The 17,341-nt window shown below is 39.7% G+C and overlaps 2 protein-coding genes across 6 annotated transcripts in view; both read left to right on the plus strand.

Moving 5' to 3' along the window:
• Window positions 1–6,783, plus strand: part of itgb2 (integrin, beta 2) — a 31,413-nt gene extending 24,630 nt beyond the window's left edge. For all 3 annotated transcript variants that reach the window (XM_085435591.1, XM_085435589.1, XM_085435590.1), the window contains exons 12-16: window positions 2,732–2,964; window positions 3,857–4,076; window positions 4,208–4,422; window positions 4,898–5,064; window positions 6,236–6,783. In XM_085435591.1, coding sequence (XP_085291717.1) covers window positions 2,732–2,964; window positions 3,857–4,076; window positions 4,208–4,422; window positions 4,898–5,064; window positions 6,236–6,304 — 904 coding nt within the window. In that variant the 3' untranslated portion in view covers window positions 6,305–6,783. The remainder of the gene's footprint in view (window positions 1–2,731; window positions 2,965–3,856; window positions 4,077–4,207; window positions 4,423–4,897; window positions 5,065–6,235) is intronic.
• Window positions 6,784–11,389: 4,606 nt separating this feature from the next.
• On the plus strand, window positions 11,390–13,538 carry LOC146690489 (uncharacterized). 3 transcript variants are annotated; one of them, XR_014915622.1, is made up of 4 exons: window positions 11,390–11,464; window positions 12,186–12,242; window positions 12,754–12,843; window positions 12,932–13,538. XR_014915622.1 is itself a non-coding variant. In XM_085435027.1 (4 exons), exons 2-4 carry the CDS (start codon window positions 12,320–12,322, stop codon window positions 13,121–13,123), a joined length of 303 nt encoding a protein of 100 aa, XP_085291153.1. In that variant the 5' UTR covers window positions 11,390–11,464; window positions 12,186–12,319; the 3' UTR covers window positions 13,124–13,538. The 3 variants fall into 3 exon arrangements, 2 of the variants coding, with proteins under 2 accessions (XP_085291153.1, XP_085291154.1); XM_085435027.1 differs by having other exon boundaries at window positions 12,186–12,340; XM_085435028.1 differs by having other exon boundaries at window positions 11,390–11,455; window positions 12,186–12,340.
• Window positions 13,539–17,341: the final 3,803 nt, after the last annotated feature.

Here is a 17,341-nt window from a genome sequence, read left to right on the forward strand (position 1 = left end):
AACGTGCTGCTGGTTTCATTTTCTGGTACAAAGTGGGCCAAAAACAAAGAAGAGAGACGGACTCGTGACAGAAAAGCCGATCAGCTGATCATTAAGCAGTTTCACGATTGAAGTAGCAGCAGGAAGGTGAGGGAAAGAGAGAGGCAGTCGCTCCATATATCGGTTGTTAAGCTTAACGTGGGAATGCTTTACAAACATTCAGAAATGAACTTACACACTTGCTTTACTGCTCTCTGGGATAACTTTCTCGGAGATGAAATGCTGGTTTGGTAGCGAGGCTGCAAATACACACAGCCGCTCTATCACGTGAGCACACTGCTCCAACGTGCTACGGTTATGAGCCGAGTTACGCCGTGTCGCAAGTTTTGTTCCTTACTTTTTTTATTTCTCGCCGATATCCGATCCAGTAATTTAGGCCAGTATTGGACCGATACCGATATGTAATACGGTCCATCTCTAGTATCAACTAGAAAGTCCTTCGTCGCCTTGTTCTCAAGTTATTGCATTCACAAACTTCGGTATCCACACTGGGGTGAAGGAGATACCCGATCAGCCTTTACAGCTGAGGGATAAAAACTTACTTGGCAGATTAAGTTAAAAAGAGAAAAGGTCAGTTTGCGTGTGACCATTACAACAGAATTCTTTACAGCAATGTTTCTAAGTAAGAGAAAATGCACAGACAGAGTTATAAAGAAGAAGAAGCATTTGATGGACCTAAATTACAAAATGATGGACATGAAGTAAAACACACTTTCACAGTAGCCACAAGAAGAATCATACAACTAATTGGAAGTTGCACCATCCACAATGAGCTGCTTTGCACTGACAAGCACATGGATAAACACTTCTGACTTAGTTCTAAGCTTAACTGTGTAAATGTTTAGCAGTGTGAGGGACAGGAAGTCAGGTCTTATGAAAACATTCATGTTTTTGAGGTGTTGAGGTTTAGAGGAAGAGAACCCTTGTAACAACTCTTATTGTGTTATAGCACCACTAGCGGGGGTTGCCCTACTACTGTAGTAGTTGTGGGAGTCTCCTAGTGTGTGTGTGAGTGCAGTGGCAGCCGAGCAATCTGTTCAGAGAGAGACCTTACCATTGTAACGGTCTGGTGCCAACGCCTACCTGTCCCCACACATGTATGTATGGACTGAGTAGAGCCGTGGAGACCTGGCTTGTGTGGTCTCATGTTGCCAACAACAAATAAAGGTCTATTTAACTGACTGGCCTCCAAGTTGTCCGGCTAACCTCCACACCACATGCCCGCTGGACCTGCTAGCTGCTCCTTCCTCGCCAGACTGCCGTTACACCCGGATGAAAATTGAAATACTACTATTATCAGATAAATTTGTTTGCAGACTCACCTGACTCATCATCAAAGATGCAATCACATTAGGATAAAGAATGAGTGAGAAAGGCTAGTATTATTTGATAATTACTGTAAGTTGATATTAGTGATGGTGTGATCAAATCAACATTTTCATATTTTACTTTGTTTCCTAAAATTGTCTAATAGTTTCATTTTTGTCATGATGTCAAACTGTGTCCATTCTTTGAACTTCTGATAAAAAGTCTGCTAGGTTTACACAACACATCCATCTGTCACAATCCACACAGCTTTATCTGCACAAGTGAAAGACGAAAAAGTCACCAGCATCATTTAGAGGACAGACTCCCTCACACCAAAGAGGTTTGCTGGAGGAGGAGTGAGCATTTATTTGCAGTCATGCATCAGAAAGTGTTTAATAAACTATGTTTTTCACAAAGTATTTTGAGAATTATTTGTGACAGATCACCAGTGGAAATAGTGAAACTTTGTCCCTGTTTATGTCATTGCTTGATGCAGTTATCAGCCTCTACCTGTAATTATAGTGCCATCCGTAAACACACTATCTATCATGATAAAACTTAAATAAGAGTACTACAGCTGTTAAGCTCTGTTGACCAAAAGTAAGTAAATATTTGACACATTGACACAGAGTCAGTCCCCAACAGGCTGTTTAAGGTTATAAGTTAATGCTTCTTACTCCTGCTACAGTTTCACACGCTGACACACAGCAGAGCTCTACTCCATTTGGACTTTTTGTTCCAAACTGTCTTACGCAAATTGTTCTCTGGTCACAAACACCCATCAGCCTTTAGCAACACTGGACCTTAGCCTCACCTGGCTATTTGTGGCTGTTTGTGGGACTGCCGCTATATTTGGTCCAGCACAGAAGAGTGCGACCAGAAATAATAATAAGAAGTGTTAGACACAGGAACTCTCTTCTCTTCATCATCTGCCTGTCTTCACTGCCCTCATGGCTAATAACAAATAACAAATAAACAAAATGTGCAAATATAGTATAATTTAGATATATTCAATACCTATATAACTGAGGTGTGCAAATAAGCATATTGTTCCCAGGTTCAGTTTGGAGTAGATTTGTGGACGTTTGTGTTGTTTTTGAGTCTTTTGGTGAGTATTGTAGGGTGTTAATAGCACACAAGCATTACTGGCAAGATCAAAGGTAAAATTGTGAACGTGTTTGTAGTTTTAGAAATGGTTTGTGTGCTGTGGTGTGTTGAATAGAGTTATCTATGGATTATAATGTGTATGATTATGGGACAGTTAACAGATTCCTCAGTATTAATTTTTGGAAGTGAACAAATATTTTGTGGCAAATTTTATTTTCTGTTATTTATTAATGTTCAAATTTTTTGATGTATTTTTTCAAATTTTTTCTTTATTTAGTTGCAAAGAAGGTCACGTTGGTCAGTTCTGTAACTGCAAAATTGGGAACAAACAAGAGCACACCCTGAGAGCATCCTGTCAGAAGGATAATGGCACTGAGTGTGAGGGTCGAGGAGACTGTGTGTGTGGCCGGTGCGAGTGCCACAACACAGATAGTGGAAGCCAATACTATGGCCCCTACTGTGAATGTGACGATGACCACTGTGAGAAGTTTCAGAACCAACAATGTGGAGGTAGGTTTGCAGTCATTCTCCTCAAAAGAAGGTCTAATTATATCAAAACAAGATAAAAAAGTAAAATAAGTTACTTTGTTTTCTTGTGCAAACATTTTTATGATGGAAACATCCACCCATCCATCCTCTTCCACTTATTCCTGTTAGGGTCACAGGGGGGCTGGAGCCTATCACAGGGTACACCCTGGACCGGTCGCCAGTCTGTCGCAGGGCTAACACATAGAGACAGACAATCATTCACACTCACATTCACACCTAAGGGCAATTTAACATGAACAATTAACCTAACTCCACTAACTGCATGTCTTTGGACTGTGGGAGGAAGCTGGAGTACCCAGAGAGAACCCACACAGACACAGAGAAAGGCCAAGTGGTGAAATCAAACTCAGGACAGCACCATCGTGCTGCCATGATGGAAAAAGTGTTTCACAATGGCCTCACACCTTTCTAAATGTGTGGACAGGCTCAAACTCACTCCATTACAGGTCTTTAATTTGAACATCATCTTAACTTTACCAATCATCTCTTATTCCACTGTGATTATTCCACTGTGATTATTCCACTATGCTCCTAAAATCCATACAAACAAACTGAATTCTACTTTTAGCCTGTTTGGTTTGGAACAAAATAATAGATGCTGTCTTAAAAGTGCTGTGTCTCTGTGGTAATTTGAATAGGTTTACAACTTTGCTCAAAGTTTTTGGGTTCAAAAGTAATCAGACGGTGCTGTGGAACGTGTGTGTGGGTTTCCAGTCAGGTTGTGCTTTATGTGGTGAACCCACAGGCATCAGGAGAGGTTTTGTCTCTTGCTGGTGATGTTCTTTATGTTCTTGGTTGTCATGTGGCACAGACTCCTTGCTGCAAAAAAATATTTTGTTCTTACTATTTGCAGGAAAAGGTAAATGCAAGTGTGGAAAATGTGAATGTAATTCTGGCTTTGAAGGCTCTGCCTGTCAGTGCAAGACCTCTGACGAGGCCTGCCGTACCGTAAACAATAGTGTTTGCAATGGCAGAGGGATCTGCAAGTGCAATCAGTGTGAATGTAAAGGGGGATATCAGCGTCCTCACTGCCTGGAATGTCCTGGCTGCACTGACCCGTGCCAGACCAAAGTGTAAGTGATTTCTTAATTCCACGGAGCTTTTCCTCTAAACGTGGTGTTCACTGTTTTGTGTAGTAAAGCAAAAGAAAAAACAAAACCTTTGACTTTGAATTTTGAACTAATACATGTAATTGTGTTTTCAGGAACTGCATTGAATGCCTCGGCTTTGAATCAGGTCCCTTTAAAAAAAACTGTAGCGAGGCTTGTAAGACCATTTCTTCTACAATAGTGAAGGAAGCGTTCACCCTTTCACCCAAGGAGTGTAAGCAGAAAGACAGCGAGGGATGCTGGATGACATTTAAGCTGGTTCAGTTGGTTGGAGAGGATAACTACAAGGCTGAAATTATGATGAAAAGAGGTAGGATGTTGATGAAATGACAAAAAACAGTCTTAATTTATTAACAGTTTCACTGATTCATTGCAGTAATAACTGTGCTGTCACAATGCACACACTGAGGATCTGCACAGGGCTGGGATGTGCTGACTGGGGGACATTAGGACCTTGCAGGCCAGAAAATATACTGTCTGTTTATCCAGCAACAGCTTTTAAATCAACTCTGTGAGCCCAACCTGCTTCATAGAGCTACCTATGCTAGCATGGCTAAGAAAAGTCAGCAGACATAGATTCAAAGCCCTGATAGAAACACAATTTGCCACTCAGTAGCCATCTTGAAACCCCTCCAGGCACTTATTGGAACAGTTATTTTTATGAATCATCAAACTCGATCACCAGTCAAATCTGATCCTCATCATATAATCTCTGTGTTATCATTTTCTACATTTCATTCATTTACAGCTCAGTGTTCAAACTTGTCTAATTTGTAACTCTGTAGATTGTCCAAAACCGCCTGATGTCATAGCTATCATCGGAGGCTCCATCGCAGCTGTGGCCCTCATCGGCATTCTGCTGCTGATGCTTATTAAATTACTCCTCTACATGAAAGACCTGAAAGAGTTCAGGAAGTTTGAGAATGAAAAGAAGAAGTCCAAATGGGCAGAGGTGAGGCATCATTCTGAGTTATTTGTGCAAACAGAAATAGCTGTCACACATTTCAGATTGGTCTCTTTGGACAGTGACTGTGTTGGTTTCATGTTAATCTAACTCTCTTGTTACAGTTACTATTTTTGTTTGCTTGATTCATGTAATTCAGATACAACATTTCAGTCAACTAAAACTAAACTGTTCTTACAAAAACATTTAATACCTGTCGGAATCTCTATTACATGGATTAAAAATCCCAGTTCGTCAGCTCCTGTCCATAGTGAGTAATGGGAGCAAGTTAAAGCAAGAAATAAACAACTGGGAAGACAGACAGTCTGCATGAAACAAGCAGACTGTCTGACAACGCTTGCCATTTACGCTCAGCGCAGTAGTGAAACTTGATTTAGTGTGACACAAAGTGTAAACAGACAATTTTTGTCATCAAAATAAAAGTTGTTCCTTCTGAGGGTTAGTGGTCAGGCAAATCTTTTACTCTGAAAGCAAACATTGTTTTTTTCTGGTTGCAATGCACTTTTTCAATTTCATTACTGTTTGGCTAGTAAAGTAATTCACAAGTATTTGCAGAGTACTTGTTTGTGGCAGGCAGGAGGCACGGCACGACCACAGTTCAACATTTTGCAACATTTTCCTTTATTTCGGTTGTTGCTCACCCACTTCCACGACTGCAGCTCCCTAGCTACCAGCCACACACATCCACAACAACAACAACCCAACAGGCCCTAGTTCATTTATGTGCAGGGGAAGAGTGATGTGCTGATTAAGCTCCGGTGCGCCGACCTCCCACACAGCCGTGTCATGGACCACACTCCACCACATCGTTTTTTTCTAGTGGTTGCCAACCAGTCTCTAGGCTTTATTAGTTTAAACATTGAAAAGGATTGTGCTTGCTCTGGCAGCAGTACAATGAATGTAGCTGTGACTCACTGATCCACAGTAGCAGTCACTTCTTTGAGATTAACAGGGTTTGAAAATTTGTAAAGTTAAAAGTGACTGACATTAGAAGATGAACACATGTCCAGCATATTGGGATCAGCCTGTGTATCGTATTATAATTTGCTTCGTCAAATGATTTAAGCTTACTTCAACTTACTTTGAAACTTCAAGTCATGATGAATAAAAAAGATAAATAAGATACAGATTTCTCATTACTCGGCTCTCTCTGTTACAGGCTGACAATCCACTGTTCCACTCTGCCACCACCACTGTGGCCAATCCTACATTCACTGGTGGAAACTGAGGGCTATTGTTGCATTACACACAACAGACAGTTATCCAAGTTATGTCTGACTCTTTCTAATGCTCACAGGTTAAGAATATGCACACATTTGCTAATGGATGCATTTACTGGTATTAATATAGACTTCTTTGCTTTCTTATTTGTGAATGCTGTTAATTGTATCATAGTCCAACAATTATGCACTTTTGCTTGTTTATTTTTTCAGAAATAATTTTTTTGAAATTTATTCCATACTGTATGTATAACTATATATCCATGTATCTACATGTGTATCTATCGATCAGTAAATAGACATACAAGTTTTCTCCACTGAATTATCAGAAAACTGATAAAACATCCAAGGTAGTGATGCTTGTTTCTGTTTTGCTGCAATCTAAGCAATACATGTGTACAGTTTTGGTAATAAAACCATGATATTTCACATAATATTGATGTTGAAAATTGGTAATAAAAAATAAGTTTTTGGTTTTATACTGTGACAGTGAGTGGGTGTATAATTACTAGGGCTGCCACAAACGATTATTTTGATACTCTAGTCACCGATTATTTTTGTGATTAGTTGACTAATCAGATCATGCATCCATCGGACGTAAAACGTACAGCTTATTGCACCAGCATACGTCTGCTCTTATATAACTATCATTAGCTTACAGCTTGAAGTGTTTAAGGCATGTGCTAACTAAAAATAAAGACAAGATGATAGTTTATTACACTTTTAATGAAATTTGCAGATTGTCTCGGTGGAGTTTAATAAGCTCAGCCGTCTGCTCCTTGCTATCTACAATATAACAGGACACTGGAATAAACTCTCGACCCTCAAAAAAAAAGAGAAAACAAGCAAACAATACAGCAATATAATAAACACAACACCATCGCGATGCTCTATGTGTATATAACAGTAAATATTAAATATTGAATATTATTATACAGCACGTAAGATTTACAGTGCACAGTGTGCTTGGAGGTAGGAGCCAAAAAGGGTGTAGTTTGTGTGTGTGAGCACCCGTGTGTACACCTGTGAGCATGAGCGCGCTTGTATTTAAAAGGTTCCTTCATGTAATGATCAGCTAGAGGGTGTGGGGGAGCCACAGCCCCGTCCTCCAGGGCATGAAGCAGGTATGGAGGAGATCAAGGCCCCAGACATCCTGAGGCCCTCAGAGCACAAGAGACCAAGGAAGACCAACGGAGGGGCAACCGTGCCACTCTCCCGGAAAGAGCTGAGGAGAGCCCCAGATGAGGGGGTAACTCAGCAGCCACAGAGCAGAAGCCAGGGGGGGTTGCAGTGACGTGTTCGTGAGCTCCGCCAGCAGCCAGCTGTGCCAGAGAGGCCAAGGGCACCCCACCCTCGAAGGGGCCCGAGCGAGCCCCAGGCTCCAGTCCCTGACAAGCAGCCACCAGGAGTGAGCCGGTGTGTACCTGGACGCCCATCCCCGGACACAAAGAACCACCAACGTACCGATGTCTGAGGGCGTCTGCCACTGGCAGGGGGAGTGGTGGGGGGAGACAGGCCTCCATACCATGGAGGGCCTGAGATGTCCCTAGAGAGGTGGCGTCTGATACCCAACCTGACATATAGACACAAACAAACAGGCACACACAGATACAAACATCCATTCCCACCCTCATGCTCTCATATGCAATTACTCAGCACTCACCCAACATGGAGACAGACACAAAGAGACACTGTACAGACAATCACACTCCCCAAGCGTACTCTAAGCCCCGGGTCTAGGTACCCTTGCCCCTGGAGGGGGAAACTGCACCCAGACCCAGGTAGTGTTACCCTTTTCCCTGGGGTGGAGAGAAGCAGACCGCAGCAGCCTGCCCCACTCCAGCTTTACAGGTGAAAATAGAGCTTAGGACCGCTGAGTCTTTGATTTTATTTATTTTCTGCTGTGTTTTACTTGTATCTATTGAAAGAGTGAGTGTAAACACAAAATAATATTTTATGTGCTGGAATGTGCAGAAAATAGGTTTAAATGTTAAACACATTTCTTCCAGTCAGAGAATGTTGCATATAATTAAATTTTTGCTTGATGCATAAAGTTAAAAGAATAAAACTAATAAAAAGAAGTTTTAAAAAGAGACTTTTCCATTTGATTACATTTTGTATGATGGATTATGCAGAAAAAGTAGTATTGGGCTGAAAGATCTATCGCTTTATCACCTATTCAGGTTGTAAATCGTGTTTTTAAAAAGTAACTAAGTAATTAATTACTTTTGAAAATAAGTAATCAGTAAAGTAATGGGATTACTTTTGGGGGGAAGTAATTAGTTACTGATTACTTTTTTCAAGTAACTTGACCAACACTGCTGGTGGGTAACAGACATCTCCACAAATATGTGATGTCTTGATAAACCGAGCAGATATTTGAAGTGTACACAGCTACATTCTCAACGGAAAATATCTTAAAAGTTTATTTTGTGACCCAGAAAGAATAATAAGAGTAATATTAAAACTAACTAGCTGCTGCCATTGTTGGTAACTGGAATTGGCAGGGCCGTGCTATGAATCCTGGGATATGGTGGGCCACGAAAGATACACTCGACCCATCCTTCAAATTCGGGAAATGAAGGACACATTTGTGGGCCGCATTTGGAGGCGTCTTCGAATTTGGACAGCCTTTGTTGCGTCGCTGTAACGTAATCAGCCTGCAAATGCGGCCTCCGAAGGATGCAGCCGCTGAATTTGGACACAGCGACAATACCAACAACGATACCACAACGACGATACCAACCGGCTCTTTCAGCCAAGCCAAAAGAGCCGGTTCTCTAAAAAGAGCTGGAAATCCCATCACTACAACCGACAAATGCGTCCTCCTTTTCCCCAGATTTGAAGGATGGGTTGGGTGTATCATTCGTGGCCCACCATATTCCAGAATTCATAGCGCGGCCCAGTCAACTCCAGTTTTCAACAATGGCGTTAGCTAGTTAATTTTAATATTACTCTTATTAATGTTTCTGGGTCACAAAATAAAATTTTAACATATTTTCAGGTGAGAATGTAGGTGTGCAAACTTAAAATATGTGCTCAGTTTATCAGTTTTATTTGTTCGTGAGTAAATCGGTTTGGCTGAGATTAAAGTTGTTAGATTAGATTTGATAAAATAAAACTTTATTAATCCCCGGTGGGTTCCTCCTTGGTTTTCACACAGCTGAATAAACAACAAACAGAAAACTCATTAAACAGAATGTGAGATCGTCGAGAATTTGCACCAGTGTCCTGTTATATTTTAGATAGCAAGGAGCAGACGGCTGAGTTTATTAAACTCCACCGAGACAGCGGTGATGCAAATCTGAAGGCTAGATCGTCCAATTTCACAGCCATTTACTCCCGGCTCCTGAGGACCCGGCACACGTAGACCGCGAAGGACGGGTCCTCAGGAGGATGCAGCCTATGAATTTGGACACATGTATTGTTTGACACCCTAAACTAATACCCTAAAAATTTTGACACCCGGCTCAAGGGAGGTGATGGGTGGTTGTAACTTTTCTTAGAGTGGGAGGGGGTCAAGGAGGAGCTGGACTGGCCATATAGGTGCCCCTAAAACATTGAGGTGTTTTATTATGCTGTTGTCAAATATAGGTTTCTTGAAAAATATGGCAAAAAAGAGAAAGAAAAGAATTAAATAGCTAGTTAATTTCCTGCTATTTAAAGTTGATATTACTGAAAATAGGTACATGATAAAACAAATTAAAATTTTGAAATCCAAAATAATATTTTTTAATTGATTGACTGACTGGAAGTCAGAACCAAGTTTGAACAATGATTCTCTTCAGAGCTGAGCCGAAGCAGCTTAAAATTCTCTCAGAGTGAACTTTAAGAGGAAACTTGTTCAGAAAAGACAAATAAGCATTAGATCATGTAACTGTTAGCCCCGAGATGCAGTGCACTAGCTTTTCTGCAAAAAAAAAGAAGCAGTTTTACACATAAAATGGATGATATAGGACAAAATAAAAGTGTTTTTGTGCATGTTTACATAACAAAAAATACTTTAGGAATCTCTGCTTTATCACAAAGGCTAGAGTTTTAAATAAGGCACCGTGTTAGTTCGAGACTGAAAGTCAGAGATGGCTAGCCTTATCACATTTGTAGGAGTTTCCCACAGATGTTTTATTCAAACCTAACTTGCAATGTTTAAGACAAGTGATTTTTTTTTTATCTCCTCCATACCTGCTTCTTGCCCAGGAGGACGGGGCTGTGGCTCCCCACACCTTCTAGCACAGGGGTGTCAAACTCAAATACACAGTGGGCCAAAATTCAAAACTGGAACAAAGTCGCGGGCTAACGTTAAGATTTATTGAAAAAAAAAAAATCTTCCTCTAGATATAAGAATGAATCTTTTCTTATGGACTCAAACAAGTTTTGCTGAAAAACTGAATATGGAACAAGCAAAGCTTAATACTAAACAATATATATATTAGCTGTATAATACCAGTAGGCCAGCTCTAATAGTAATTTGGTATGGCTTCGCGGGCCAAATATAATTAGGCTGTGGGCCAAATTTGGCCCGCGGGCCAGAGTTTGACACCTATGCTTTAGCAGATCATTACATGAAGGAACCTTTTAAACACAAGCGCACTCATGCTCACAGGTGTACACAAGGGTGCTCACACACACACTCTAAAAAATATTCGTTGTGTTTGTCGGTAGAACTTACCAAAAAAGCATTTTTCTGCTAAAAAAAAGTAAGTTGTCTACATGTACACGTTTCAGTGAGTTGAATAATCAATGTTAGAAGTCAGTGCAACACAAAAATTAAAAAACAGCTCCTTAACTTAAATGTTTGAGTATATTGAATAAAATACTTTTGTCATCAATCAACAACAGAAAATATTAAGTTTGTGTAACATGTAAAAATGAGTTTCAACATCCTTCCTGTTTGAATTGAGACCATTCAGACAGACGAGGGCAACCCCGTAGCATATGTTCGTATCGTGCGCAACAGTTTCTGGATTCTTGTGGCTTCGTGGGAGAAGAGGTGTGTTTGCCCTCGACTGTGTTCGGTGAGTTAAGTAAGTACTGAATTCTAAATAGATGAATTACAAGTTATATTTGTACATTTTGCATATGTTCGTATCGTGCGCAACAGTTTCTGGATTCTTGTGGCTTCGTGGGAGAAGAGGTGTGTTTGCCCTCGACTGTGTTCGGTGAGTTAAGTAAGTACTGAATTCTAAATAGATGAATTACAAGTTATATTTGTACACTTTAAAATGTCATATTTAAAAAAAACTGAAATTTGATGGTTTTAATCGTAATTTAGCAGAGTAGAGTTGTTGTTGTTTTTTTAAGTTTAGCTAGCCGTTTCTTTTAGCTAGCAAACGTTCCTCACAAATAAAAGAGTACAGATACAATTAAAACATGTCACTTGTCAGGGTACATTTGGTTAGCTGATAGACCATGCCGACAGCAGAGCATGTTCAATTTGAACCCGTATATGTTCAAATTAACCGGTCAGTAGCTGCCTGCATTTTTATCATGGTGTCAGAGTAAATTCGTGTTTCCACATGATGGTCTCGGGTGAGGTAACTAATTACTGACAGAGTAAAATGTGGTGAATTTATCCCTGACTAAAAGTATTTCTATCAATTGTGTTGATGTTCTAAGCTCGACTGGGAATTCTGCCTGAGGTTAAAGTTGGTTGACCTAGCAAAAAAACCCCAAAAAACAATATTGTGTGTGTGTGTGTGTGTGTGTGTGTGCGCGCGTGCATACGACTTGCATTTGCTTTCTGTAATTGTAAGCATAGTGTAAAGTGTGGGATTGTGGCATGTCCACAGTGGTATTTAACTAGTTTAAAAGAATATAGCCATGGTGGACTGTTTATGCCTTGCCTGTACTGGGATTGTAACTGCTCATTTGAACATATGCTTCCCATAGGAACCGAAAACACACTCCTCACTCATTGGATGACTTCAAGCCTGAGCTGATACAGAGGTGTGTCAGTCGTTTGAATGCAGGAGATGATCCTCTTGAGGAACATAATGAAAATCCATTGTGTGAAGATGTAGCAAATGAAGAGGATGAAGAAATTGGTGAATTGCCTAATTTAATTGAGAAACATTTAGCCCACCTACTACTAAAACTGGAAAGTATATGTAATGTACCTCGCAGGTGTATTGATGAATTAGTTGTTACAGTTACAGTTATAGTTCATGTCATCCTCTGATTCAGGTCCTATTCATCAAAAGCGCAATTGTGCTGTTGATGAAATTTAGGTTACATTTACTTTTACTCACTTTATCCTATTGCTAGCAAAGTGGGCATTTAAAGCAGGCCAGTGTGTAACAGTTTAAATTGAAGTTACAAAGATTAAAACTTTATTTCTTTTAAAAACATATTTAAAATCAATATTTGGCACAATGCAAGTCACATAAATGTAATAGTTTTGACTTTTCACCTAATAAACTGTAAGTTTAAGTTTTGTTTTGCTTTTTTTATTCTCCAGAGTTCAGTGGAAATGAAGAGAGAGGTCGCAATCCGTTGCCTGAAGGTGTATCTGGAAGAGAAGGAAGAGGATCTCTTCAGAGAACAGCTGGTAGGTGAATCTCGCATTCTTTTGTGTTTTATTTTTAAATGGCACATAAAATGCTGACATGTTTCCATTTAAACTACCTACTTGCCAGGATGGTGAACAACAGTTCCCAGAAGAAGTGGTAAAGATTGTAGTCACCAGACGTGCAGCAGTGTCTCTCAAAGCTGTCGCTAAAATTGTGATTGAAGGAACAGCAGTCCTGGAAGACCTTGATGTGCCCAGAGCGTGTGCCTTAATGATGGGGCTTATATACACTCTCAATCTGAGCTACCAAAACAAGTAAAGAACACTCTAGAGGTATTTCTGGAACTTGATGGGCTTAAACCAGTCCACGGGTAATGTCTGTTAAGTGCAAACTTCTGTCATGAAACGAATGTGAATTGGACTGTAGTATTCCGATGTGCCTCTTACGTTTTTGTATGCAGTCCTAGATGAGTGTAGTTTTGAGAAAAGTTTGTAATACATATAATCTTAGCTTTGGATTGTTCCGTTGTTGAACATTAAAATCTTTTGTCATTTCCTTGATTCTGCGACAAGTTGAACAAGTTGATACCAATTTAAGTTAATGTACATGAAGTACTTTTTTTTTTCTTAGTCATTTATAATTAAAGGGCTGCTGTAATGTTTCATTTATGTTGTATTGACACAGAAGTGTATTACTTTGAAAATGTTTTGTAATAAAATAATCAATTGGAATAAGTGAAATGGCTTTGTATGATTTTAGAAAAGCTATAGAAACCTAAACTAATTGGCATGGATAATTGTGAGTAGGCTATATGTAAAAAAGTTCGTTGGTGTAACTCAACTAATGTAATTTCTCAACTTAATTTTACCAGAAATTTTAAATTAATATTAGGTTGAATAAACTTAATTATGCTTGTGGAGGTCAAGGTAAATCATGTTGGTTTGTTAAACAAGTTGAGTTAGCCAAACCTAAAAATTACTTTGTAACTTAAAAAGCTGAGTGGAAATTGTTACCTTACTTTTTTAAGTTGAGGCAACAAAATATTTTTTAGAGTGCACAAACTACACCCTTTTTGGCTCCTACCTCAAAGCACACTGTGCGCTGTCGATCCTACGTGCTGCACAATAATGTTTAATATTTAGTATTTACTGTTATATTCACATAGATCATTGCAATGATGTTGTTTATTATATTGCTCTTTTTTTTTGCTTGTTTTCTCTTTTTTCTTTCTCAACAGGTGATTGATATATGTATTTTTTGTCTGTTTGTTTTTGTTTTTTTCCCTTCTCTTCCCCGCTGTTTTTCTTTCCCTCTTTCTTTCTCCCTTTTCTTTTCCCCAGTCAAGTCTGTCCCGTGTTAAGCAAGTGAAAATAAAATAAAATAAACACTAAAAGCAAAGGTGAATCAAATAGACCAATACGGCAAGGCCGGGATGGACCATTTGGTAAAGTAAATCCATTGGCCATCTTTCTTTGCCTTTAGACAATAATTCTGATGGCAAAAGAACCAAACGGGACAGGCAAAAAAAAAAAAGAAAAAAAAAAGGTAAGGGATATGTGACCTAAAGGACGGCACTGTATGGTCTTCAGCAGAGGTCTTACCTCACACACAGCCACCTGCATCATGGCATCCAGACTCCCCTCTGGAGAGTCCAAATTCCCAGAGATAAACTGCTTTTTTAATTCAGCTTCGAAGTCATTCTTATTTGGTGTCAAGCTAAGAACATGCCTGTAGCCAAAGGCAGGCTGACACTGCTGGTCATTCTCATCACACGGCTTCAGCAGTTTTTCCTTGTTGGTATTCGTGTAAGGAAGGACTGTATTACCAAAGGCACCAAACCCTGGAATTAAAGAAATAGTAAGGGTTATAAAACATATTAAAAAGCAACATTATAGGACAGAAAATATAACACATTTTGTGTTAACTCTTTGTTGACAATGGACTTCAAATTCATTTCTGACTTAATTTTCATATTCATATCAAAATTGACTGGGAGAGCACAAAGGATTTACAAGATGGTGCCTGTGTGTTTGGCACGCCATCTATCGCTCTTTTATTTGTTTTGTTTTATTGTTTTTGGTAACTTTGCACTACATTTCTGTCCTATAGCGTCTTATGATCAGCAGGCATTATTGGAAATCCAGGTTTATCCATCCGGATGTCTGACCAGCCTGGATACAACAACCAAGGGTTTTTGCCTCCCTATCTGGAACCCATACCACCGTACTAGCGTTCAGTGGTTCTGTTTGTAATGTACGTGTCGAAGATGCAGTATTCTCCGACCATATGCGTATCTTATTTGATATTGCTCCTTCTAACGCTTTGGCAAATCGGGCTGTATCTGTTCGATGTTATCGTGCCCTTGGCTCTGATACTGCTGAACGGTTTTCCATATTATTTGACAAGTTTATGTCTTATCCCCCTGAGTTATCCACCGCAGAGGACCTACTTTTGTATTTTGACTTTGCTTGTGAATCTGCTCGATGTTGCTGCCCCTTTAGGGCTAAGAAAATGTAATCCCAAGACTAGTCCATGGTTAACTGATCATAACCCTCGTGTTTTATACAATACTATAAATTCTGTACTTAACATGGAGGGTTCTGACGTTTAGCCATCCCCTAAGGCTGTGTGCAATAAGTTTGTTACCTTTTTTGTGGACAAGATTGCTAGTCTGAGGCCTCTGACCCTATATATTGTTGATCCGGCCATGCATGTTCCTTGCTCAAGTCTGTTCTCTGCCTTTGCACCAATTTCAATGCTTGATTTAGATAAATTGGTGGTACATGCTAAGCCCTGTGGTTCCGCAAACAATGTTATTACTGCCCGCTTTCTCCAAAAAGGTATTTCCTACCATTGGACCTTACTTTTTGAAAACTATCAGTACTAGTCTGTTATCCGGTCAAGTTCCTAGTGGGTTTAAACATGCAGTCATATATCCCTTACTTAAGAACCCTGGCCTTGATAGTTCTGTTATGTTGAATTTTAGACTGATCTCCAAGGTTCCCTTTTTAAGCAAGATCTTGGAGAGGATTGTACATACCCAGCTGTTAGACTACTTGAATGACTCGCAGCTGTCTGAAATCTTCCAATCCGGTTTTAAGCCCTTTCACAGTAAAGAGACAGCTCTTATTAAAGTTATGAATGACATTCTTGTTGCGACTGATTGTGGTAAATATGCTGCGCTTGTCTTATTGGACATGACAGCTGCATTTGACACAGTGGACCACGACCTGCTGATCTCCCGCTTACACCACTGTGTAGGATTTCTGATTTGGCATTGTTGTGGATAAAATCAAATCTTTCCGAAATTAGTTTTTGTGTTAAGCTGGGCTTGGCCACGTCCTCTGTCGCTGCTCTGCTTTGGGGTGTGCCTCAGGGATCTATTCTGAGGCCATTGTTTTTCTTGCTGTATTTACTCCCTCTTGGTGCGATATTTCGTAAACACAAAGTATCATTTCAATTGTATGCAGATGACCTTCAGCTTTACTTACCTTTTAGCCATTTGAATACCTCCCCATGTCAATCTCTGCTTGACTGTCTTAGCAATGTCAAATCTTGGATAGCAAATAACTTTATAAATCTTAATGATTACAACAGGGAAACAATTTTATTTGGCCCACATCGTTTTACTGATTCTCCAGATGTTGATTTTGGTGTTTTGACCTCCCATCTGAAAAGTTCGATCACAAATCTTGGTGTTAAATTTGATTCTGCACTTACTTTTGATGGTCATGTAAATAGTAGGGGTGCAACGATATTCGTATCGATATTGAACCGTTCGATACAGTGCTTTCGGTTCGATACGCATATGTATCGAACAATACAAAATTTGTAGTTTATTTTATCAACTTTCCTTCTGACGATGCTGTCTGTGTTGAGCACTCAGTGAATCTGCGTTCGACTACTCCGCCTAGGCTGCACTGTCGAACGCAGATCCACTGAGCGCTCAACACAGACAGCATCGTCAGAAGGAAGAACGCAGGGCAAGCTAGCGAGACAGAAGTTAAGCTCTCCTTGCAACATGGCAAATTGAACCTCCCCCACCCTCATTCAGATCTGGCGTTTGGAATTATTTTGGTTTTCATGTGACGTATGACCCTGAAGGTAAGCGTGTCATGGACTAAAGTAAAACAGTACAGGGAGTGCAGAATTATTAGGCAAGTTATATTTTTGAGGAATAATTTTATTATTGAACAACAACCATGTTCTCAATGAACCCAAAAAACTGATTAATATCAAAGCTGAATGTTTCTGGAAGTAGTTTTTAGTTTGTTTTTAGTTTTAGCTATTTTAGGGGGATATCTGTGTGTGCAGGTGACTATTACTGTGCATAATTATTAGGCAACTTAACAAAAAACAAATATATACCCATTTCAATTATTTATTTTTACCAGTGAAACCAATATAACATCTCCACATCCACAAATATACATTTCTGACATTCAAAAACAAAACAAAAACAAATCAGCGACCAATATAGCCACCTTTCTTTGCAAGGACACTCAAAAGCCTGCCATCCATGGATTCTGTCAGTGT

The sequence above is a fragment of the Copadichromis virginalis genome, linkage group LG16, assembly GCF_057382275.1.
Source record: "Copadichromis virginalis isolate Kocher_CV1m ecotype Utaka linkage group LG16, C_Virginalis_male_GT1.1, whole genome shotgun sequence".
In the NCBI taxonomy this organism is placed as follows: Eukaryota; Metazoa; Chordata; class Actinopteri; order Cichliformes; family Cichlidae; genus Copadichromis; species Copadichromis virginalis.